General features: G+C 47.6%; 1 protein-coding gene across 5 annotated transcripts in view; it reads right to left on the bottom strand.

Moving 5' to 3' along the window:
- Nucleotides 1-24306, bottom strand: part of Syk (spleen tyrosine kinase) — a 66183-nt gene that overhangs the window by 24603 nt on the left and 17274 nt on the right. For all 5 annotated transcript variants that reach the window (XM_006516895.4, XM_006516897.4, NM_001198977.1 and 2 more), the window contains 5 exons: nucleotides 12938-13394; nucleotides 11735-11895; nucleotides 3251-3389; nucleotides 1429-1510; nucleotides 914-945 (listed from right to left, as the gene is read on the bottom strand). In XM_006516895.4, coding sequence (XP_006516958.1) covers nucleotides 914-945; nucleotides 1429-1510; nucleotides 3251-3389; nucleotides 11735-11895; nucleotides 12938-13351 — 828 coding nt within the window. In that variant the 5' untranslated portion in view covers nucleotides 13352-13394. The remainder of the gene's footprint in view (nucleotides 1-913; nucleotides 946-1428; nucleotides 1511-3250; nucleotides 3390-11734; nucleotides 11896-12937; nucleotides 13395-24306) is intronic.

The raw sequence follows: 24306 nt of genomic DNA, 5'->3' as shown, positions 1-24306 counted from the left end.
CTCTCAGTCTGGTAAGAAGTACTAACCCTGGAATGAACAGGTTCAGTAGCAAGTGGCCAACCGCCCCTGTTGGAGACAGAACATGTGCCTGGTAGATATTGGGTTTTTTAGCATCTAGCAAGATAGAAGTCAAGAATTATTCCCTGGTGGTGCTAATGAGCTGGGATGTGCTCGCTGAAGACCCTAGATATGAGAAGAGATGCTCTTGTGAAGTAACCTAAGTACCAGCTCCGACATCCCAGATGGAGAGGGGACTTGAGGTTCTTCTCTCTTTGAAGGCATGGCAATGAAAGGGTTAACCCAACACAGGGCCATCTGGGCTCCGTTCTTATCTAGTGAGTGGCATGGAGTGGAATGTGCATTCTGGCCAAGACTCCTTCCTTCTCTGGACCTTTCTCTTGAAATCTTGCCAAGTGGCCCCTCCCTGCCTCCCCTAATCATTAGTCAAATCAATTTAAGTCAAGTCCCTAGTAATAAGGTGTCAATTGGTTGGGCCAAAGAAGTTGGGTAGCCAACCTCAAGGAGATACCTATCCGCTGGCCATGTTATACTGATATGCATGTTGGCAGACCTGTGCATGGCACACACGAGTTCACACAGACAGTACAAGACTGAACGTGGACGATATATTCCCCTTTTCTACATCTGACCGGTGGATTTTCTGATCTCCTAGGGGGTTTCTGTCTCACTCTGTATACTTCCAAAGAATGAAGAGAAAATAAAACGGCCGAGAAACCATGAAAACACGTCTAGCTGGGCGGTGGTCACAGGCTGAGGCTTTCTCAGACTCACTGGATTCCCAGATCTTCCGGGATGTGCTCAGAGTATCCATCCCGTGCTGACTAAAGCCTGACCTTCCCATGTGTCCAGACACAGCTGCTTCCCCAGCAGAGACGCCTCAGAGAATACTTACCACGGGATGGGCATTTGGGCTTCCTGGGTGGCCTGGAAGGAGAATATGTCATGGTTACAGTTCTGTGTACTTCTGTGTTTGTTCAAACCATCTACTTCTCAGATCTATCAGTATGATGGGAACATACTGGGGAGACTCAACTTTCTGCATCTGTACTTTTCTCTTTTACTGGATTTTTCACACATTCCACCAAGTAAGCTTTTCTCTTTGAGACAGGGTCTGACAGTGGCCTTGAACTCACAGATTCCCTACCCTGCTTTTTTAATGCTGGGACTGAAGATATGTGCCAACATCCTGGCCACACATGCAATCAAAATCTTCTAGTTTTTGTTTGTTTGTTTGTTTGTTTTTGTTATGGTTATCTTTCAGCTAATGATTCCAAGAATTTGAGTGACATCTAGTTTAATCACACGGTAAAGCCGAAGCCTCACCCTGTGTGAGTTTGGCAAATCTGACACCAGGTTGACAATGGCTAGCTCCCCCAAAACAGAGCCTCTTCTGTGCCGATCACTCACCCATCTGTGCACCAATCTTTTGGCATGGTACCGTGAGGACTCTTAGTAGCCCATCTGGCTTGTAAGAGTAATGTTCCACTAGCTGGAAAAGAAACAGGGAAGAAAATGGTTAAGAGAGAGAGAGGGGGAGACAGCGGATAAGTCACAGCCCTCACAGGTTTTAAAACCATCTAAACCCCAGATAGTCTCTTTTCCACAGGGTACTCGGGGGATGGGCCAAAGATGTCCTTGGATAGAGTCAACAAACTTTTTAGCCTTGAAGCAGCTGGTCACATGCATAGTCAAGAGTGGAGAGTGAATGAATGCATGCATGCTTACTGCTTAGTGAGCACTCTCTGCTCTTACACAGACCAGAACTCAAGCTTAGGGAATGGTGCCACCCAACAATGACCTGGGTCTTCCCACATCAATTAATGTAATCAAAAGAATCCCCATGGATATGCTCACTCTCTAATCTACACAATCCTTCACTGAGGCTCTCTTCTCAGGTGATTTAGATGGTATCAAATTAACAACTAAAACTAACCATCACGGGCAGGTGAGATGGCTCAGTGGGTAAGAGCACTGACTGCTCTTCTGAAGGTACTGAGTTCAAATCCCAGCAACCACATGGTGGCTCACAACCACCCATAATGAGATCTGACGCCTTCTTCCGGTGTGTCTGAAGTTAGCTAGAGTGTACTTATGTATAATAATAATAATAATAATAATAATAATAATAATAATAATAATAAAATTTTAAAATAGTTTAAAAAAAATAACCATCACGTAGCCAGATAGGGATACATTAGGGGTTCGGGGTCTCCATAGCATCTCCATCACTTAGTCCTTTATTGACTTAATTTTTTGTTTATTTGCTGAGATAGGATTTTTTCTATGTAGCCCAGGCTAGCCTTGAATTTACTACTTTTGATCCTTCTGCATCCACAGTTAATGTAGTTATGATATCAAATTAAGGAAGCGGAATGTGCTCAGTAGCAAATGTGGGGAGCTGGGTGAATAATGTTGGGGTGCTTGAGTTGCCTTGAGGCTTACTGACAGCTAGGTTGAGAACACATTGCAGAGCAGGTATGGGGTGCTCTTTGGACAGGCAGCTGTCTGCAGCCCAGGAAGAGTAGACTTGCTTTCTAAGCTGTTTTAACTTCCTGTGGTGGCTCGGCTATGAGGATGCTTGCCTAGGAGGGTGCTTCCCATATTGGTTATCCACTGGGATGTCACCTGAAATTCAGTGTCTACCCTGGCATTTCAGAGCTCCAGGACCAGCTAGGTCACAGTCCCTAGGGTTTTTGTTTGATCAGTTACAGTATGTGTGTGTGTGTGTGTGTGTGTGTGTGTGTGTGTGTGTGTGTGTGTGCATGCATGCACATGTTATTCCAGTCCCTGATGGCATGGCCTTCTGTCAAATTCTTAATGCTGCCCTAAAATACATGATCTTGAGGCACCAGGAACTTATGGCTCTAACCAGGTGACGGAGCCTGTTTGTGGCTTCATTGACTTGATGACGGTCTGTGTGAACATTTCTCACACAAGTCTTCTAGAAATCAGAAAGTGGGTTGATGGAGGGTATGGGACAGATAGCCTCGTTCCTCCTCTTGTTCCTAAGAGTTTTGGAACTAGCATCCCAGTGGGTCTGCATTGTGCCCTCCAGGAGGGAGGGAGAGACAGAGAGAGACAGAGACAGACAGGGAGAGACAGAGAAGAGAGTCCAGAGAAAGAAAGAGTCTAGAGAGACAGAGAGAGAGGCAGACAGACAAAGAGAGAGAGATACAGAGACACACAGAAGTGAGTCCAGAGAGAGAGAGACAGAGAGACAGAGACATACCTGCCAGAGGGTGTCAAACTTCTTCCCCTCAGGAATGGAGAGCTTCCCGGTCTTGTCCCTGTCAATGCGGTAGTGCAATACTTTCCCTTCGTGCAGCAGGCACAGAGCATAGGAGCCGCTGTTGTCTCTGGCCCTGATCCTGCGAGAGAGAGCACACACCATATTACCCCTACTGCGACCTTTTGACCTAGGAAGCAGTACCGTCACTACAGTTGGTGGCCCTGGTGGGCAGCAGGTGCTCTCCAGCACCAGCAAATGGGCAGGTGGTGGGCACGCAGCACCCAGACCTCGAGATGACAGGAGGGCTCTGTACCAGAGCCAGCGAGTTAGCCAGAGGGAAACGCCAAGGGTTGGAGATGGACTATGGCAAAGATCCAGCAGGGCCATGGCGCTTTGGAGATCAGTGAAAGAGCTTGGGGGGGTGTGGCTCAGGGCCACAGGCACAGGCTTTGGGGTGTCTGTGAAGCCCCTAGACTCAGGTGAAGGACAGGTGAGGAGTCTAATGAGCTTGTTAACAGAACTTTCTGGAGCACACAAAGGAGGTTATGAACTCTTCTACTCCTATGGTCTTCTTCCCTTTCTCTTCAGTGCCAAGGCCGGGTTTAAGACATTGTTTGACATTAGCAGGTAGCATCCCCCACCTGAGACGGGAATGATAGCCACGTGGCATGAGCCAACAGAGACAGCCCAAGGCCTGAGGCGTCTGTAGGTGAATGAGACTTCATTGTTCCACTGGTACCAGGAGCTACATGTAGGACTTCAGGCCCCCATGGCGAGTGACAACATACAGGTGCACCCTTGAACCTCGAGACACAGGCACAAGGCAGTCCTGACATCATAGGAGGAATCAGTACTTAGGAAGGCCCCGGAGAAGGTGAGATCTGGCTGGCATGGCAATAGGAGGTGTGACTCTCCCAGTTCAGAGCCTCATTCCTCTGAGGCCATGCTATTCGCCGCCTTTCCAGCAACTCATGCGTTCTAATCATGAGATCTGGGGAAGGGCGAGTCCGTGGGACATCTGCGGTCTGGGAGTCCCTGAGGCCTCTGTGGCCTCTGCATTTGCTAAAGGAAGGAAGATGAATTTTCAGAGCATCCAGCATAAATGCACTGGACTTGGGAAGAGCTCAATCAAGTCCCAGCAGCCTGGAGAAGGGTGTCTGTAAACTGGGGTGGTTTGTACAGCTTTCTCCAAGCACACAACATCAAGGCCACAGCCACAGTCCAGGCTGAGCTGGGCCTTGGGACCGGAAGTGACCTCACTTCCCTTTCTCCTGCCATACCCATCTCCTCAAAGTAGGAGGAGGTTGCAACTTTACGAATGATTTCTTTTGAAATGGCGCTTGCCTGGCAGAGTGGCCAGGGCTCCCTCCAGGCCCCTGCTTGAAGCTCAGAGAAGCTGGTGAAGGGTGAAAGACCCTTCTCCGCCATCGTAGATTTGTGTTTTGAAATTTCACCACTGTGGAAACACCTCCTCCCTCCTACAGTCAGTCACGAGCACCCTGAGGTGCCAACTCCTTTGGGATGACTATGTGGCTGATAAAAGCCTGGTTGGTCATTGGGTAACGCCCAGTCACACAATAAAACACCATATATGAATAAAGGGTTGAGCCTGTTTTCTAGGGAAACCATTCACAATGTGTGCTGGCTTGCAGAAAGGACAATGTGTGAAAACACACACACACACACACACACACACACGTGTAAGGGGCTGGGATATGGTTCAGTGGGTGAGAACACTTGCGGTAAATCAGGCTGGACATCTTCACATGTGCCTGTAAGCCCAGCGACGGAGGTTGGAGAGAGACAAATGCTATGAGCTCCCAGGCTGACCAGCCCAGCTGAGGCAGTGAGCCTCTGCTCAGAGAGAGACCCTGTTTCAGAAGAATAAGTGGGAAGTGATAGAGGAAGATTCTGGAAATCTTCCTTGGGCATCTGCATTTGCATGCATGGGCATGCACATCAACACACATAAGTAGGCATAGAATACAGAGAGAGAGAGAGAGAGAGAGAGAGAGAGAGAGAGAGAGAGAGAGAGAGAGAGAGAGAAAGAAAGGAGGGGGAAGAAGGGGAAGTGGGAAGGTAAGGGGAGAGAGAGAGGAGGAGGAGAGGGAGGGTAAGGGGGAGGGTAAGAGGAGCGGTAAGGAGAGGGAAGTTCGGTAAGTAGTAGGAGGAAATGTGTATGTGTATGTACGTGCATGCTCGGCAGACAGACCTTGAACTTGCCCCTCATAGATGTGAGAGAGGAGGGTGTGACTTTTGCTGGAAGGGCTTAACCCTCTTCTCTACCTTTGTGTGCCCTCCAGGGTAAAAGAATGTGTGGGTGGTGGTGAGACCAGGCAGTGAGTGGAGGGCCTGGGAGATAATGAGATACTGAAGGCTTCGGTGTGTAAAACTCTAGGGATGCGGTCTGCATCTGATACAGAGAGAGCAGGACAGCAGGTTCACTCCAGCCTGAGTACCACTCAGTCTCTGTGGCTATCGTCCAGGGGCATCTGTGATGGGGTCAGAGTTGAAAGGGGAGGGAAAATGTCTGAATGGGCAGGAGGAGAGAGGATGGAAGATGGGCGGGGGAAGAGGAGGGGAAGGAAAGAGAGGTGAAGAGAGAGGGGAATAATAGGTGGGAAAATGATCATTGCTCAGAGCTAAGAATGCACAGTAGCCTTTCCAAGAAGGCTAGGAAAACAGGAGACAGGGATCCTGGAATAAGTGACATTTGGTACAGAAACGCTGTGCCTGCCAACACCTTGAAGTAGCAACACTGGGTGTTGTCTGTGCAGATCCTGAAAGCAAGATCGGTCCCTAAAGCAAACCAGATCTGAGGCATGCCAAACTTGTGTTCTCTACCCATGCGTCTTCTGAAACATCTTCCACAATCATCTCTCCCTGCACTGTGGAGAGGGTGCAGTAGGAAAAGTGCTTGTCTTGCAACCAGGATGATCTGAGTTCAACCTTTAGAATCCCTATTAAAGCAAACAAACAAGCCAAGCAGTGGTGGCGCACGCCTTTGATCCCAGCACTCGGGAGGCAGAGGCAGGCGGATCTCTGAGTTCAAGGCCAGCCTGGTCTACAGAGTGAGTTCCAGGACAGCCAGGGCTTCACAGAGAAACCCTGTCTTGAAACCCTCCCCCACCACCACCACCAAAGAAAAACAAAAACAAACAAGCAAGCCAGTTAGCAAGCTCCCCAAACAACAAACAGCAAACAAACACAGCCAAGTGTCATGATTTTGCTTACAGTCCCTGTGCTGGGAAGGCAGAGGCAGAGGCAGAGGCAGGTGGATCTCTGGGACTTGCAGGTAGTAGATGTCCTAGCATAATCAACAAGCCCCAGGTTCCAGGGTGAACTCGGTGGACAGCTCCCGGGGACTATCTCATGGGTGGACAGCTCCCAGGGGGACTATCTCCTGAGGCTGACAGCTGGTCTGTACAAGATAGGCAGGCATACACCCAGCCCCTCGCTGCTTTCTCTTTGTCTTTCTGCTCCAGTCCCTAGGTAGAGATTCTTTTTTGTGGCTTCTCTTCCAGCTTCCCAGGGCCTCTGAGCAGCATCAGTAAACTGACACTGACATCAGTCCACGGCTGTCTTTGAACTTTCCCTTCAGACGGGCTAGGATGCTTCTTTTGATCGCCCTGGTGGCAAACCCACACAGATCAAATGAATGACCTGCTTTGATCACCCATACCAGTGTGGGAAGACAGACTGACTGACTGACTGAACTCGGCTTTCGCCGTGGCCCAGGAGGCTCACAACAGTTACTGTCTCATTCCTTAACGAACAAAGAGAAGGGTTTCTTTGATGCCCACAATATAATTTTGAAAAGTAGGCATAGATCACCCCGTAAGCTGGAACTTGAGGAGGCAAACTTGTTTGGCAAATGAAAGCAACAGCACGAGCTTGGGGCTGAGGAGGAGATAGTCCAGTCAGTAAAATGCTTGCTGAGCAAGTGGGAGGAGATGGAAGCGAGGGTGGGGCAGGGGGCATATCCTTTAAATCCCAGCACTAGGGAGGTGGAGAGAGACAGATCCCTGAGACTCACTGGCCAGGAAACCTAGCCCAATTGATGAGCCCCAGGTCCTAGTGAGAGACACTTTTTGAAGGAGCAATGTGGTTGGCTCTTGAGAAGTAACATATAAGGTTGACCTCTACCCTCTGTATGTATGCACTATCATGTACACCTGCATACATTTGCATGTGCATGTACACACACACACACACACACACACACACACACACACCAGTGTTAGTGGAGTTGAGGACAAACACAGTTACCAGCACTACAGTGGGCAGGAGCCAGCCTTTAGGGTAGCAGCCGCCACTTGAATCCTGAAGGAAAGCACTTGAGCACAGGGCATTCTGCATCCCCACAGATGAGTATCAACCAAATATGAACTCAAAAAGGTCACCCCAGATGTAAGTAAACATGAGTTATGATAAAAGAGGCATCGGATAAGAGAGAGACATGGAGGAAAATTATATGTATACCTGGATATGCTCAGTATTAAAACTATGAGATGGGATACAAACTAGCGATGATGCATGGAACGCTTAAAGAAACAAAACAGGAATCAGCAACCAACCAACGAGATGCTCCTAAAAATGCCGAGGAACAATTGTGAAAAGTAAACAAACCCTACTCCAAATTTAATTTCTGGACATTGAAAGATGTAACTATTTTTTAAAAGTTAATGAGCAAAAAAAGGACAGATTAGACAGAGATCAAACAAAAGTTAATATGAGAAGAAACATGGTGACAGGCCCACGTGACATGGGGGAGGAGAGGCAACAGACATTAAGCAGGCTGGAGAGGCTGCAGTAAGGAGCCCACACTTCCTCTGAAGGACAAGGGGAAGGTAGGCGTTCTTTAGAGTTGATTGGAAACATCGGTGGATGTAGGGAGCACAGGTCTACCACAGTCCCCAGCTTGTCTCCGAACTTGACCCAGTTAATCTTCACAATGGAACATTGTGGATGGTGGAACAGGAAAGCAGACATTGATCTACAGGGAGCACTTAACTTGACTCCCAGCAGATTCTTGAAACTAGAGGGTACTGAACTAAGTACCACATAAGCGCAGCTTCTCTTGGGCATCATTAGTCTTCGTCTGGAGCCATTACTAAGTAAAGTAAGGGTTTTAACACAGTTGCCACGACATCATAGGGACCTCCCTTCCCATAGCTGGTCACATGCAACATGTTCTGGCAATACTGGGTCACTAAGGCTCTCACAGATACTTCTTCGGCTAGGGCATGCCCTTCCTCAGCTAACCTCCTCTTTCTCTCTCAGAGCCCCTTGGACGTCCTCAGAGAGGTCCTCCCGTTGCAACACTATACAAGTTAAGATTACAGCTGTTGAAGACAAGAGGCCAGTCCTTGCTCCCAAGACACCCAGAATGGATGGAAAGTTATAGAGAGACATTGAGTGTTGACTTCTGACCCCTCCCTAACACACACACACACACACACACATGCGTGCATACATGAACATAGATGCTCATGAATATGTATATACATAAACACATATTTTATGAGACACCATGGCAGGAAGTGGCATGTTATCGTGTCACAGGCTCTGTAGCATGTGAACCTGGATGGCTGGCATCTTCCCTGACGTAGAAAGCATGATGATGTATGCTTATCTACTCAGACACACGGCTCTCTTGTTGAATGAATAACTGCTTCTGTGTTCCTTTTTGTTCTTCTTCTTTGCACAATGTATGTCACAAGTCAGAAAATAGGAACTGTGGCTCACACAGCAGTTGAGTGACTTCCTGGCTTGATGACAGCACAAATAGGAAATTTACAGCTCTGAGGAATACAATGGTAGCCTGCTGCCTCCACAGCTGCCCTAGAGACTCCTATACTTTGTGCATTTCTGTCAGCAGCCCCTGTAGGCTCAGGCTGAAGGCCTAAAGTTTTATTCACTCTTGAATTCCTCAGTGTGAAGGGGCCTCGGAGGATGAAGGATGTGGTAAAGAGTCTGGCCTGTCAAAGTGGCACTTCAAACCGTGTGAGTGCAGGTAGGCTGTGCTTGCTTTTCAGTGAGGAGGGAGCTTTGGTGCCTACTCCCGTTGACTTGGTCTTCCCTGTCATTCCTCCACAGGCAGCTGGGAAATTACGGTGGGAAATGAACAGAGGGTGAGGAAGGAAAGAGAAGAGGGGAAGGCTTCCAGAACCTTCTGGGCTCACACCTGAGAGAAGGCAGCAGGGCATTACTACTAACACGGGATTCAAGAGTGCATCCCATCCCAAAATGGAGGACTTGCTGTACACTGGACCATAAACAGATCCAGTCTTCTGTTTCTACCAAGATCTCCTGTGTGGCCATCTCAGCTTTCTCCTTGCTGTAGTGAGCACTAAGAACAAGACGGATAGTGGAGATGGATGAGGTGTGCTCTGTGCACGAGTTCACACCCAGCAGGGGTGTGTACAGAAGTGACACAGAGACCTTGCCGAGTACCTCATGACAGGACTGAGAGGACACGGGTCTGTCTTAGCATGCGTGGCATGGAAGATGGCACACAGAGTGACCTGTGCATCTTGTATTATACTCACAGAACAGCCACACACAAGATACCTGCCCAGATTCGGGACTTTGAATGGCCCATCCCAACATGTACCCCATCTATGAACTGCCGGGCTGGTCCTATAGATCCAAAGCTACAGGATCTCCATGACATAGGGCAACACCAGGATATCTGAGAGGAATCCCAGTGAGGTTCCAGTGTTAAGAGAGTAGCAGAAGCCAGAGGCTTTGTACAAGACCAACAAGTCATTGCAATGAATATTTGCAAGCACAGAAGTGTGAACAAAAGGGTATGCTCTGGGACACACTGTGACATACTACAGCTTCCATGAGATCTTTTTTTCCTCTGTTGGCAGGGAGTTTGAAAGGGTGGGGGAGGGTACAAGGGAAGGGGGAGATAAGAGAGATTGGGGAGCATGATTTAAAAGTCACAAAGAACCAACAAAAGGTTTTTAAAAAGAGAAATGATTAAGATAATCTAAAAATAATCTTCATTTTACTCTTTTCTTTTTTTACGTCTCTGTGTGCTTTGCCTGCACATGTGTCTGTGCACCATATGAATTCCTAGCTCATGCAGAGTCCAGAAGAGGGCACTGGATCCCCTGGGATTGGAGTTAGAGACAGTTGTGAGCCGCCACGTGGGTGCTGAGAATTGAACTCGGCTCTTTTGGAAAAACAGCCAGTGCTCTTAGCTACTGGGCCATCTTTTCAGCACCTTAAATTTTTTTTTTTAATATCAGAAGTAAGAGAAAATTCTTTAGCTAGATGCAAATGCAGAGGAAACACCTATATTTCTAGGAAGACAACCTGATACTGATCATGTTGCCTGACTGTAAGGCCACACCCCTGAATCTAAGAACGTTTCACTGGAAGGAATGGGGTGGTGGTTCCCAGAAGGCCTCTGTGTAGGGACATGGGGTGACAAATGCAGGCATTCCTACAGCACTCCCTCGGCAGGTGCATCGTTACATGAGAAGGCTTAACCACACAAGGACAGCTCCCAGCCTCTCTGCACCCCAGACTACTACTCTGCTCAGTTACACTGCCCAATTTGCTCCAGAACCTTCTGAATTTAGGCTCACACTGACCCACTGCAGATACCCAGGTCAAGAATCCAAGATCCAAGCCTTCACATTATTGAGCTGTCCAGACTGAAGACCACAGAACTATTTCTGTTCAGACAGAAGATTCCTGGGGGGGGGGGAGGGCTGCTGACCAGTCAGTATAGACAAATCAGCAAACCCCAGCTTCTTTGAGAGACTGTTTCTCAAAATACATGGTGGAAGGGAGGGCCAGCGAACAAAGGTGGTTGCCGCACAAGCCTGGTGACCTGGATTCAATCCTTGGAACCCATGTAAAGGTGGAAGGGGAGAACTGACTCCATGAACGTTGTCCTCTGACCTCAACTGTGGCACAAGTACTCCCCACCCACCAGCATGCACACGCACAATAAGAAATAAGAAGGAGATACTAAGATATATAAGGTAGAAAGCAACTGTAGAGATACCTAACGTACACCTCTGACCTCCATTCACAGGTGCACATACATTTACATGCATTAGCAGGAAAACCTACACACACAGGAAATTGATTGCCTAGAGATTATAAGCATCAAGTGCTTCTAAAACATAAATGAATTTCTAGGGCAGGCTTAGATAAGATACTAAGATTTCTCGTTACATGTGTGCAAATATTCCTCCATCAGAAAATACCTCCAATCCAAAGAACTTCTGCTCTCACCACGGATAACATACCCAACCCTCGTGGGACTGAACACCATTTTCTTTAGGCACGGTATCAATCTTTACGGGCAGGCTAGATAAAACACATGCTGGGTCACAAGTGACAGCAACTCCCGTGTTGGTAGATGATGGTGTGTGACACCTTCCCAGGCCACCTGGGTTCTAACTGGGGAAGCTGTTAGCTCTGGGTGAGGAGGTAGGGAGATGGCTTGTCACTCACAGGAATTTTCCATTGGTCTTTGACCCTATGAGGACCGTCTGCTCTGATTCATCTCTGGAGATGTTGCCATGGAACCAGGGCATCTTCTCATGGGCCGTGGTGGCGATCAGCTTCTCCAGCTGGGGCTTCTGGCTGATGATGGCTTGCTCCAGAGCCTGGCCCTGCAGTGAATGGAGAGAGACTGAGCTGGCCAGGTAGAAAGACATTAGACCCATCTGTCCCAGGTCCTATCAACACCAAACTCTGCTTCCCTCTAGATCATCTTTCTCTCATTCATAAGAAAACCAATAAGACTTTTGTATATTACTTGCATGTCATCAAGTGTATAAATAAAGGAATATGCTTCGGAATGAAGAGATGGGCCCTTGAAAAGCCATACAAATATTTGAATATATAGATCATAAACCAATGGGCTAAGAGAATAGATACTCCAAAGCTCTATACTCAAACTAGTTTCAGTGTGAAACCTGGTAATTTCATAACAGCCAAGGAGCTATAAGATGTGTGTGAGGTTGGGGGTCCTGAGACAGCTCCGCAGTAAAGATGCTGGCTGCTGAGCCTGGCCGTCTCAGCTTGACTCCCGGAACTCCATGAGGTGGAAGAGAGACTGACCCCTGCAAGTCGTCTGACCTCCGCATGCATGCTGTAGACCTGTAGGCACCCGCCTCCAACACACGAAATCAGTACATGCAACTAAAGAAAGTTTAAAAGGATGACATGTGTAAGGAGGGCACCTGGGGCTTCATGTCTATCAGGGTTCAGCCATGTCGTCGGTCCCATCTTTCCTACCCCAACACTCCTGCAGGAAGTCCATCAGAGGAGGCCCTGGCCAGCAGCCTGGACCAGGAAGAAACAAGGTGGAAATAACAACATGGAGATGGATTAAGTGTGGAGAAGGCTGGTTCCCTTTTCCTTCCTAGTGAGAGAACAACAGATCTTGGTAATGAATAGCCAGAGTTGGACTTTCAAAGAAGAAAAACTCAAAGGAATAAAGTTAAAACACAACCTTCTCCTTCGTGGTGAAAGGAGGAGGGCAGAGAGGATGTGAGGACTCCGCTTTGGTCCCATGAGCAGATGGGGTGGGAAGAGAGGCAGCGAGGGGCAGCAGCACACAGGCATCTGCTATCCTAGTCTTTGGGTAAAGGAGGCACAGGCTCTGAATATGTTTAGAGAACTCTGTGGGCTCAAGCCCAGCAGACTCACCTGAAGGTTCCAGGTCTGTTTCACATATTCCCTGATGAGGTTCTCCTTCAGGTCCTCAAAGGGTCCGGTCTTGGGCTGTACTCCCGGGGGCCGGTTGAAGGGCTTCTTAAGGAGGCAGATAAGGCCATCAGGTTCCTGGGAGTGGTAATGGCAGAGGTCTGCTGGGCTGGCATGGGCCCTGCCCCCGGAGATGGCGTAGGTGCCATTAAGTTCCCTCTCGATGGTGTAGTGGTGTGCCTTCCTGTTGTGAGCCACCGACAAAGCAAAACCACCCAGGTAATTGCGGCTCTGGCGTAGCAGGTAGAGCCCATCGGTCATGCCTCCCTGGACCAGGTAGTCTTCAGCCTCTTCCCGGGTGATGTTGCCAAAAAAGTAGGTCAGGTGGTTGGCGCTGTCCACAGCACTTCCCGCCATGTCTGCACCCCTTCAGAGTTCTGGGAAGTGTATGGAGAAGTACCTGGGGCCCACAAAGACGGGAGAGTCACAATGCAGAACCCAAACCACAAGAGACACTGGCTATGACTACCAGAACCGTTTCCACAGGGATACAAGCTTAGAGTGCTTACACTGGTGTGTGTGTTTGGTGTGTGGTACTTTCTATTATTACCTAATTCCCACGGTCTCCCAACACACATCCTGTGGTTAGCTAACCAAACCCACGGCTTTTGACGAAGGTGACCCAATTCACTATCATTCTTTTTTTTTTTTCTAGTTAATACAAGGAATTCTAAGAAGAAACTGAGAAAAAGAGAAGTGCACAGTAGTCTTTGGACACAGTCCTCAAGGGCGTAGTACCCTGAGGGTAGACAGTGGTCCACGGAACAGAACCAGTGAGAACTCAAAGCCCCCGGTGGGCCCCAGTAGGCACAGAACGGGCTAAGAAAAGCTATGCATCCCTCCTCAGTCTCTTGGGTTTTAAGTTACCCAAGATGACCTTGAACTCAGTCAGTATGTAGTCAAGGATGACCTTCAACTTCTAATTCCCCCGCCTCCCTCTCCCCAGTTTGAGATCAGAGGCACGAACTACCACATGTGGTTTATATGGTACTGGGGTATAACCAAGAACTTCACGAATGCTAGAAATGTATCCTACAGATGAGCTTCATCCCAAGGCTGTGGAGCCTACTTCACATAAACAAGCATTGCAGTCACATCTCAGAGAGCCATAGGTGTGGCCTCGTTACCACAGGCTTTCTCATCTCCTGCCTGGGGTGGAAAGAGCAGCAAGTGGCTCCCTGAGTTATAACCAGTGCCATCTACCCAGAGTGCCCTCTCCAGCCTTGGGTGCCACTAGGAGAAACATCCAGAGCCCTGGACAGTTCGGCCCACCTCCCCTGCATAGCAGATGATCAGTCAGTAGGTGGAGGTGTGTGAGGAGCTTGCCATGGGGAGATGCTACCTCTGAGGAACGCACTCTGCAGAAGAGAAATGAATGCATGGACACAATTGTGAATGGAAAAGACACACAGCGCCACCCAGAAAGTGTTCAAAGCATGTTTAAGTAAAAAATGCTGGTCGTCTGGAATATGCTGGACAAGGAAATCCTTTCACCTGGGGAGAGAGCATTTACCTCTCGGTGTTTTCAAACTACCTCTCATGCACACAGCATACTGTAAACACATATCCCACACATACCACATGCATGTACCACACACACACACCACATCGTAATATATTCCACATATCACACATATCGTATATCACATGCACACATACCACATGGTACACACACCATCAACACATCACGCATCACAGGTACACACAGCACACAGACATCATAACATATAGCCCACATATACCACATACAGTATATACAGCCAGTGCATGTACCCAGAACACACAAGCACACCTCACACTGAACACACTTAACACAGCATACACACATACCTCACATACACACACCACCGTGTGAACACATAGGCACACGGTGGTGTGTGTATGTGAGGTATGTGTATATGCTGTGTAACTCATGCCACATGGAGTTAGATGAACAGCCTTCTCTCTGAAAGTCATCCTCCCCCATGTGGCTGCACAACTCAAAGATGTCATGTGGGCACAGGTAACATGGTGTCCTGACACGTGTGCTCCTCCAGGCACCACTGAACTCATTGTACCAACCACTGTGGCTTGCATGTCACATCTGAGCTCCCCTCTTCTGACGGCAGAGAGAGTTCATAGCTCACAATGCTGTTATCACCCTCAACAGTCCTGAGACACTTGCTCTTCCTTCTCAGTGCAACACTATCTTTGCGCAGTTTGACATTGACAAGTGTGTGAAGCCACTTTGTAAAAGCATTAACTTGAGGAAAGTAGTAAGACCCCAGTCCTGACAAAGCAACCCCCTACTCCACCTCACTGTACCTGTGCCCAGAGTTGGCCAGTACTTACCTCTGCACACACCTTACAGGTAGCTCTGCTGCCGTGAGGTATATGGGGAGCCATCAGAACACAGTAAATCTCTCACTCTTTTGAGGCCTTGTAGGATGTAAATTATGCATGCAAGACCTTAGGAGTATGGAAATGTATGTGTGCACACATGCTAGTTCATGTGGATGCTTCTGCATGTTTACATTTAGAGGCCAGAGGTCAACTTCAGAGGCTGTTTTCAATCACTCTCCTTTTTTATGAAACAGTCCTCTTATTGGACCTGGAGCTTGCCAGATACTCTAGTCTGGCGGGTTGGCAAATCCCAAGATCCTCCTGTCTCTTTCCTGGAGTGGGCCACCATTTTTTGCATGGCCTGTGATGGGTGAGCTCAGAAAGGCAAGACTACAAGAGATTTCCTGTCATTATTGCGTATTCTAATGACTCCTGGGCACCCTGGAGTCTGTTGGGCAGATTTTCTGCAGATCCGTCAGGATGTACTCTCTTGTAGTAATGCTATGTAGACAAACCGATGATTTTGTAATTCCTAATAATGATTATAATGGTTATATAGAATTCCTAAATTTATACAAGTAATTTTGAATCCTCTATTGTATGGAAGCTGCAATTAGAGTTCTGTAACTGTTCATGTGTCACAGGCTAATTGCACTAAGATAAGGAAGCAGGGTTACAACAAATTTATGATGAGGAAAAAAATATTCCCTCTAGGCAAGCTGAGAAACCATTATCTGATAACTGAAGGTCATAAACTGGGAAGGGAAATTTACTGCAGGTAAAAGGACAGAGGATAAAATATTGACTGGATTTACCTATACAAACTTCAAAACTAATGAGACACAAGGCAAATAATTTGCCTCTTGACAAAACCATGCTAACTTACACCATAAGAATTATTGCTTTAAACTTTTAATGAGCTTATGGATCTAGAAGCTAGATAGTGAATGTTTATTTAGATACTAGTCTTAATGGAAACACATGGAAACACGTTTGCTGTAACTTCTTGTTCGATTTATTGACGTGAATTAGTGTCTTGAACTCGCTATGAACCCTTTTCAGAATGTAAAGGTGCTTGGAAAACCATGCCATCTATTCTCCTGAGAAAGTGTAAGAACTAAGAACGATGTCAGTAGGACACAAGCCTTCTTTCATTCAGCAAGAGAGGGGGGTGGGTGAGGCATTTTTCTCAGCAATAAAGAGGATGAGATTTTCTTACTTATGAGCCTTTCCTTACTTTCAGCAATAAAAAGGCAGAAGCCTCTTCTTTTTCTGAGCAATAAAGATTGGAGTTTATTTTTCATCCAGAATGCGTGATTTTTTTTCTGTGTTGGCACTTTCTCAATGGAACTTGCTCATGGGAGCTTTTGCTCTACTAAATGTGTGTATGTGTGTGTGTGCATGAATATATAAGTATAGATGTCTGTATGTAAGTATGCATGAACAGTTGTGGAGTTGAGACAGTTAGTCGGGCCCAATCAGAAGGTGTGTGTGTGTGTGTGTGTGTGTGTGTGTGTGTGTGTGTGTGTGTGAAGTGAATCAAGCCTCTTTTCTTTTTTCATCCAAAGTCTGCATGTGTGTGTGACTGATGTCTCCCTTTCTTCCTTTTCTTTTCTTTCTGGTTCACAAAGAGTTGATAAGCTCCCAGCCTCTCCCCTGACCAGCCAGGAGCTCCTGAGCTGGTGAGAGAGAAGCACTTGCTATTAAGCCATTTTTCTTCTCAGTTCTCTGCTGCTGCTAGCAAGAGTTTGTAGCTGGAAGCCAATGGCTTTTGGCCTTGGAAAAGCAAAGAGTTATGCGCAGAGGAATTACCAAAGATAAATAAACTCTGGCCTCCTTGCTGCCTTCCCAGTGAGAACTAGTGCTGAAGACTCCCTGCAGGATTACAAACACTTGTGAGCCACCAAGCTTAGCTCTTTTGCATGGGTTCTGGTTAGTGAACTCAAGCCCTTGTCCCCGCAAAGCAAGCACCCTACCCACTAAGCTACCACCCAGACTGAGGGGATTTTTTTTCTTTCATATTTTGAAATCCCCTTGGTGTTTGTCTCCCCTCCCTGCTTCAGTCTTCTCCATGGTCCAGTGTAACAAGGTGACCTCCCTTTAACATATCAGTAGAGCTGGCTGTGGAAGATATGAATGGAACCATAATTCCTCCATGCCTGGAGCAGCTCTTGATGTTTGGTGGAGGGTCATTCATTTTTTTTTCTGACCGTAATTTGCTGATTAAATGGACATCCAGTCTTTCTAGTGAGGTCAACCCTATGTGTTGGTTCATCTAAATTACTCTTGGATGCCCAAGAGGTAGCTCGACCTTCCCAACTCCACTCCTTACCCTGAACCCTCATCTGGGGGGACCACTACATTGCTTTCTTCCCTAAAAGAGGTGATAGCAACTGCAATAGCCAGTGAAGATGATACTGAAGAGTGTTTTGAGCCTTCCCTCTCTCCTGTCTTCCATAGATCATCCCTAGAGTCATAAAAGATTGTTCTCTCTCTAAGCATGGACACACATGGAGTAGACTAGTCCCAATCTTCACCAATGTGGCCAATGGCTGAAGGGTCTTGAGGGAGTTTCCTAGCAACACAGAGTCTGTAAATGGCTCCCCAAGCCACTGGTGCTCTTCACCCATTCCCAACACGGCCTGTGTAATGCCCACCTCCCAGTTTTACCTGGTCCTCTCTTCTGGGCCTCATTCTTTGTCCATTTTCTCTTTAGCAAGTACAGCCCCGGCCTACAAGGCCCTCCTTGGCCTGACTCCAGCCACTCCAGCTGTGTCCCACATTGTCCTTCCAGGCCTCGGATGTCAGGCTTATCCTCTCTTGGTTACAGCATTTTCGCTAATGACTTTCCTCCTTCCCAGGCCTGTGGTCTAAGATCCTCCCATCCCCCTTGATAGCCTCATGATCTGATTTTTCAGTGTGTGCCTTTAGCCCTCAAATTGATCCCCAACACATCCTCATTTAAATTCACTTAAGTATCCATTTCCCTTATAGATTGCTTCCATCTTTGCCTTATATGAAAATGTAAGTTTCAAAGGTCTGGACACTTTAACTCGGTGGCTCATGTTTCAGGGCCTACCAGATGTCCACAAACTATGTGCCTAACGGACACATGCTCTTCTTTAGAGAGTTTACTGTGGCTATAGGCTATTTTCCTAATGAAAATGCTAAAAGCCCAATTTGTATAAGTCCAGAGGATCCTGGAGAGCAGCGCACCAGCTGTCCAGATGTCTAGCCCAGTGTCTGTGTTGATGGAGCTCAGTCATGTCTTACACAAACTCATGGTTTTTTCAAGGAAGGGACCTCTGTCACCTGCTCCATGCTTCAGTAATGAAAGGCTGTCTCATTGGATTCCCTGCCTTTTCTCTGAAGCCCTAGGACATCATTGGCATATATTGTTCTTAAGTACCTCAAAGGCCTGCCTACAGGCAGTCAATACATTCTTCCTATTCGTCAGTATCTCCAGCATGTGCATATTTTTCTTAATTTCCCCACATAATTTCATGTTGTATAAGCTTCTTTAAATAAATAAATATATATATATATATCACCAACCCTGAAGCTGCTGCTCTGATCTCCTTGGTGTAGGCCAGGGATCAACAAACACAGCTGGGGATGGTCCCAGCTGTCCAGCATCTGCCCTAAGCTCCCGGAGAATGATGAGAAGTTTCTCTTCCACATGTGGTCTTGACACCCTCCTCACCCTCTATTTACATACGAGGACATCTGCATTGCCACCCCATCCCACCCATTAGGTTCTCTAGAACTGTTCACAGTAGCATCTCGGAGCTGCTCAGCCTGGGTAGTCTTGACAGAGAGACTGGACCAGTCCTTGGTATGTGTGTTTAGGGTGGGGGGGGACTTCTCTTCTACTACCACTAGATTAGTTGCAGTGACGTGAGCACAAATTTGATGCAGCCTGTCTTAGAACCTTTGGTTTCACTAATCTATTAAAATAACTCAATGTACCCTCATTTATTTGAAGACCATTTTCAACAATGAGCAGACGTTGTGGAAACTCCTCCCCAGAGATGACATAAACATCTCCCCCTTCCTCATAAGGGTCCAAAGAATTTTGAGTCCACAAAAATTCACTCTAAGCGACCAACGGGTTTTTTAGGCTTAGTTATAGAACATGGCCAAGGGGTTTATGGGTAGGGGACCCTAAAACAACTACACTAGAAGATCAGTACCCAGCATGGATGATGGCTTCCCCATGGCTACATAGCTAGAACTCCCATTCTCTAGCTAGTCTTTCCCATCCTACACACTCCACCCCTTCCCTGAGATGCCAAGCCATATGTACACATAGGTAGGGGCACAATTACAGATGACTAGGCTGGGTGTCTATAGTATTGCTTGAGGGTCCAGTGACCCCAACCACACCTTCCTTCTCTGAGGTTGCAGTCCACTGACTGGCTCCTGATGGACTCCTGCAAGCAGGAGCAGCCAATCTGAGGAGGATGCCAGCTCTGTTTCTCTAAGCATGGTGCTGTACAACAGCAGAGGTCAGGAGGCCTAGAGGGACTCTTGGCTATGATGCTCTCTAAGCCTAGAAGGCAGCAGGGATGCAGAGCAGAAGCTAAACGCAAGCTCTGCAGGTGTCCTGTCTGGCTCTGCAGTACCTTGACACCTGTGCACCTCCCCAGCTCTCCTATGACTATGGAGGGCAGTGTCAGAGCGACTGTAGTGCTTTGATTATGCATGGAAGATGGGAACCATGGCAACTGGCACCTTGGGATGGCAAGCTCTGCGCAGATAGGAAGAGTGGGTTTCACAGATATAAAGAGGAGGAATAGAAACACATGATTTTCAGGAAGGGAGGTGCTCACCAAACAGGGACAGACACATCAGGATGCTCAGAAATGATATCATCCCACCCTCAGAACACAGTTGGGTACCAAATGGTGTCATCCCACCCTCAGAACACTGTACCGGTCAAGTCCAGAGCGTGGCCATGCTTCTTCACAGGCTAGATCCTTGCTAGGTTTATGCCAGGGGCTAACCAGAGCACACTTCCTGCAGTCTTACAGACACTAACAGACACCCACCTCAGAGATGCCCACGAGTCTATGACTGGCTTCCTGGGAGCCCTAGGACTCCAGGAAAGAAATGCTGAATCCAGAGGCATGGCAGCTGTCAGTGTGCCTCTAGCTCAGACTGAAGCCCTCAGAGTTGATTCTCACCTCCCTCTGCTATAGGGAGAGGTCAATGGCTGCCTGAATTTGTCAAGCAAACTCCATGGGTGTGCAGAGTGGAGCATGAGAGGGGCTTGCGCTTAGAGACTGCAGACATCAAAGGGCTAAGGCACTCTTCCTACCTAAAGGTGCCGTTCCTCCAAAGCTGTAGTTTAGCTAATGGAGGAAGCCGAACGCTTTCAGGAAGCTGCCTACATGCTGGGTGGTTTTCCTCTCCCTCTGCTAGCCCTGAGCATTGGTCAGCAGTCATAACCAGTTACGGGGAATCATTTCGCACTAATGTGTGCATGTGATTGCGTGTGTATGCGTGCGAGTGTGCATGTGTATGTATGTGAGCATGTGTGCATGTGTGTGTGCATGTATGTGTGTGAGAGAGACACAGACAGAGACAGAGAGACACAGAGAGAGGAGAGAGAGGCAGCCAGAAGACAGAGAGAGAGAGAGTGAGAACACATAATCTATGCACACATAACATCTGGTATCTTCCTCTCGTTTTTTAACATTGTTTTCTGTAACAGAATCTATCATTAAACCTAGAGCTCCCTGGCTTGGGTAGACTGGCTACGGAGCTCCAGGGCTCTGCCTAGCTTTACTTCCCTAGACCAGGGATTACGTTTTCCAGCCCTGCCCTTGTCATGGGTGATTGTCAGCCCATGTCTCCATGCTGCAGAGCAAGCACATTACTCACCAACTGACTTCTGACCTTCCTTTCCCATTAGACAATCACATGCCTGTTCCCCAGTCCCAGGACTAAGGAGGACTGTGTGACCTTTGTCTTATCACAGGCACCAATGTAGTACTATCTTGTCAGTCAATGACCTCCAGAGACACTGAGCAACAGCCGTGTCTGCCCGGCTATTGAGCTAATTAAAGAATTGAATTTCTCAGGGCAGACACAGGCAGCTCCTTAGATCCTGGTACCCAAAGCAGATACCCAAAGGCAAACCAGAGGCACAACCAGCGACTAACAACTATCTCGACATACTGTCAACAAACCAGTGGTCTGGGCTCTGGTAGCCTGGAGAAGACTTTCTGGTACCCAGATTCCAAGAGAGAAGGAGAACTGAGGTGAGGAAAGAAGTTGCACATGGCTGAGGGTGTGTTCCAGGATGCTGCCAGCCTACCCCTATCTCCCCTCACTTCTCCATGTTTACAGAAAGTCCAGGGGCCAGAGTACTCTGCCTAGATCCCCTCAGAGCAGCACCATCTGAACCTAGGACTTACCATCTACTGTGGTTAGGGTCAGGGATGAACCCCAGTGTTCAGGTTATTTTACCACCACAAGCATCAGGGCTCACACATCCTCTCTCCATTTCATCCATTCCCCTGACCTTGGTCCTACTTTCCAATGCATGACACTAAATATAGTTACTTCCTATGATGAGCCGTAGATACTTCCCACAGAAGTGCTAGAATTTACAAAATTTCAACCACTCTTTCTCAGGGAACTTTTAAAGTTAATCCTGGAGATCCCCTGATTATACTTCTGCCAGCCAGACAAGGAACAACCTTGTAGCAGATATGCATCTGTTTAAAGAAACAACTCCCATCCATTGTCAATACACTGACATTGAGTTCTGGGCAGGACTCCAATACTTGTAAGAATCTCACCCAACATGGGAATTTACTTAATGAAGCACATAGCAGCCTTTTTGTGTTTAGGGACAGTAGGCAGCACTTTAGCCCCACGCTTAGGACTATTTTCAGTAGGGATGGCACCAACAAAAAGCACGGAAAAAAATCTGTTATTAAAACGTGGCCCTAAATAGATCAAGAAAATGGGCACTGTTTATGTTGTGAGACAAGAAGAGGGCCACTGTCCTGGTTAGCTAACCTCATCTGTTAAGTTGACAAGCAAGGAGTCATCCAAAACCTCGATTGAGTGATTGTCTGGGTCAGACTGGCCTGCATCCATGTCTGTGAGAGATTGTCTTGATTGATGGTTTATGTGGGAAGGTCCTGCCCACCATGGGCGGCACAATCCCTAGGCAAGCAATCTTAGGCTGTATAAGAGAACTACAGAAGCACAGGTCAGAACGTGAGCAGCAAGCAGGATCCTTACATGGTTTCATTTCAAGCTCCTGCTTAAGTTCCCACCCTGACTCCTCTCAATGACAGACTGGGACCTGAAAGGGTCCAAATAAACCTTTTTCTTGCCAGAAGTTGCTTTTTGGTCAGGTTTTCTCACAGAAACAGAATGAAATCATTCCGTGCATGTCCACAAAAAATGACAGAGTGCTATAACTGACTAGACTTGCAAATACATTTTAGTGAAGTGTGTGTGTGTGTGTGTGTGTGTGTGTGTGCATGCGAGTGTGGATTATATGTTTGTGTGTGTGTGTGTATGTGTGTGTGCATGCACATCCAACAGAGATCAACCTTAGCTTTTGTTTTTCAGACCCCCTCCATCTGTCTTGCTTCCTGAGACAGGCTATCTTACTGGCATGGCGCTTTCCGAACAGGCTAGGCTGGCCAGGAAGCCCCAGGAATCCCTGTGTTCAAACCTCTCCAGGACTGAGAAGTATGAACCACCATGCCTGCTGCTACTGGTGTTGTTCTGTAGGCCTGCATGGGGTTGACCCCAGGTCCTCATGCTTGCAAGGCAACACATTGACTGGGTTATTCACCCCAAGATCAAGAAACAGTGAATCCTTAAATAAGGAATCCATGATCAAGAGTTCAGTGGCTCTAAGTAATTTCTTCCCTCTCCCCACACTTCCATGAAAAGACCCAATCTCTTTCACAAAGATCCAGAATGCTACAGTTTAGAGAAAACCAGTTATTTGTATGCTAAGACTATATTCACCTGTATGCAACTATATTTTATTAAAAGTTATTTCCCACACTTTCTAGCTAGACGTGGACTGGAAGAGAAGAGACAGCCTGTGCCATATTCCCTTTCTTTGATTAGCCTCTGTCCTTGTTATCAAGGGGGGCTCTGAGCAGTGGGAGCAAGGCCTCAGCCCATTTGGAGTCCACCAGAGCATGTCTTCTGCAGGCAAGGCTCCCCTCCTCTTCCAGCTACCCACCCCCCCACCCCATTCCCTGCAGGACTCTGTCATCAGTTCTTAGTCATGTAAGACTGCTGGTGCTCCCATCATGTGGCCACAAAAGCCCTTGGTGTAATGTGGACTGTGGTTGGAGGAGAGAGCTCTCTGGGAAAACACCACCTAAGGGTAACATCTGCCCACTCTGGGCCACACAGCGGAACAAAATCAGGAAGATGCAAATACAAGCTTATAACACTTGAAACCACACGGCCACTCCAATGCAAAACAGCCCCACTCAAGTGTACCTGGGAAATTTCCTTGCAGCCTGAAGTTGAGTAATTAAATGCTAGAACTTCATTTAAAAGAAAAACTTCCTCTGGGGGATATGGTAATTTTCATTTAAAAAAAAAAAAAGAGGAATGAGCCCAGCCTGGTGGGAGAGTCAGTCTCACTAGGCTGGTCAGGCTGGTTGGTGACAGGCCACCCCACTGCACTGAGCTCTGCAGCTGGCTACCCTCAAACTGCTTTTCCTGGAGCTGCAAGCATTCACACGGCTTCTTCTCGAAGCTCTCACCATGCAGAAAACACATGGGCCCCAAAGTGGGGCTTAAGCAGGGAGGAATGGAGCCCAGAGGGTCCTGGGCCTGAATGGGCCTGCTCAGGGCAGCTACGTCAGCTTCATTGTCAGAGATTGGCTTGCCCTCTGGAAGGCTATCTTACAGGGCCTCTGTCCCCCAGATTTCCTCGACCCTGCCTGGATGTCACACTGCACAGACACCTAGTCTCCCAAGGAGGAGCCACA

This window comes from Mus musculus, chromosome 13 (assembly GCF_000001635.26).
Source record: "Mus musculus strain C57BL/6J chromosome 13, GRCm38.p6 C57BL/6J".
Lineage (NCBI taxonomy): Eukaryota > Metazoa > Chordata > Mammalia > Rodentia > Muridae > Mus > Mus musculus.
This window is presented reverse-complemented; position numbering and strand designations above follow the sequence as displayed.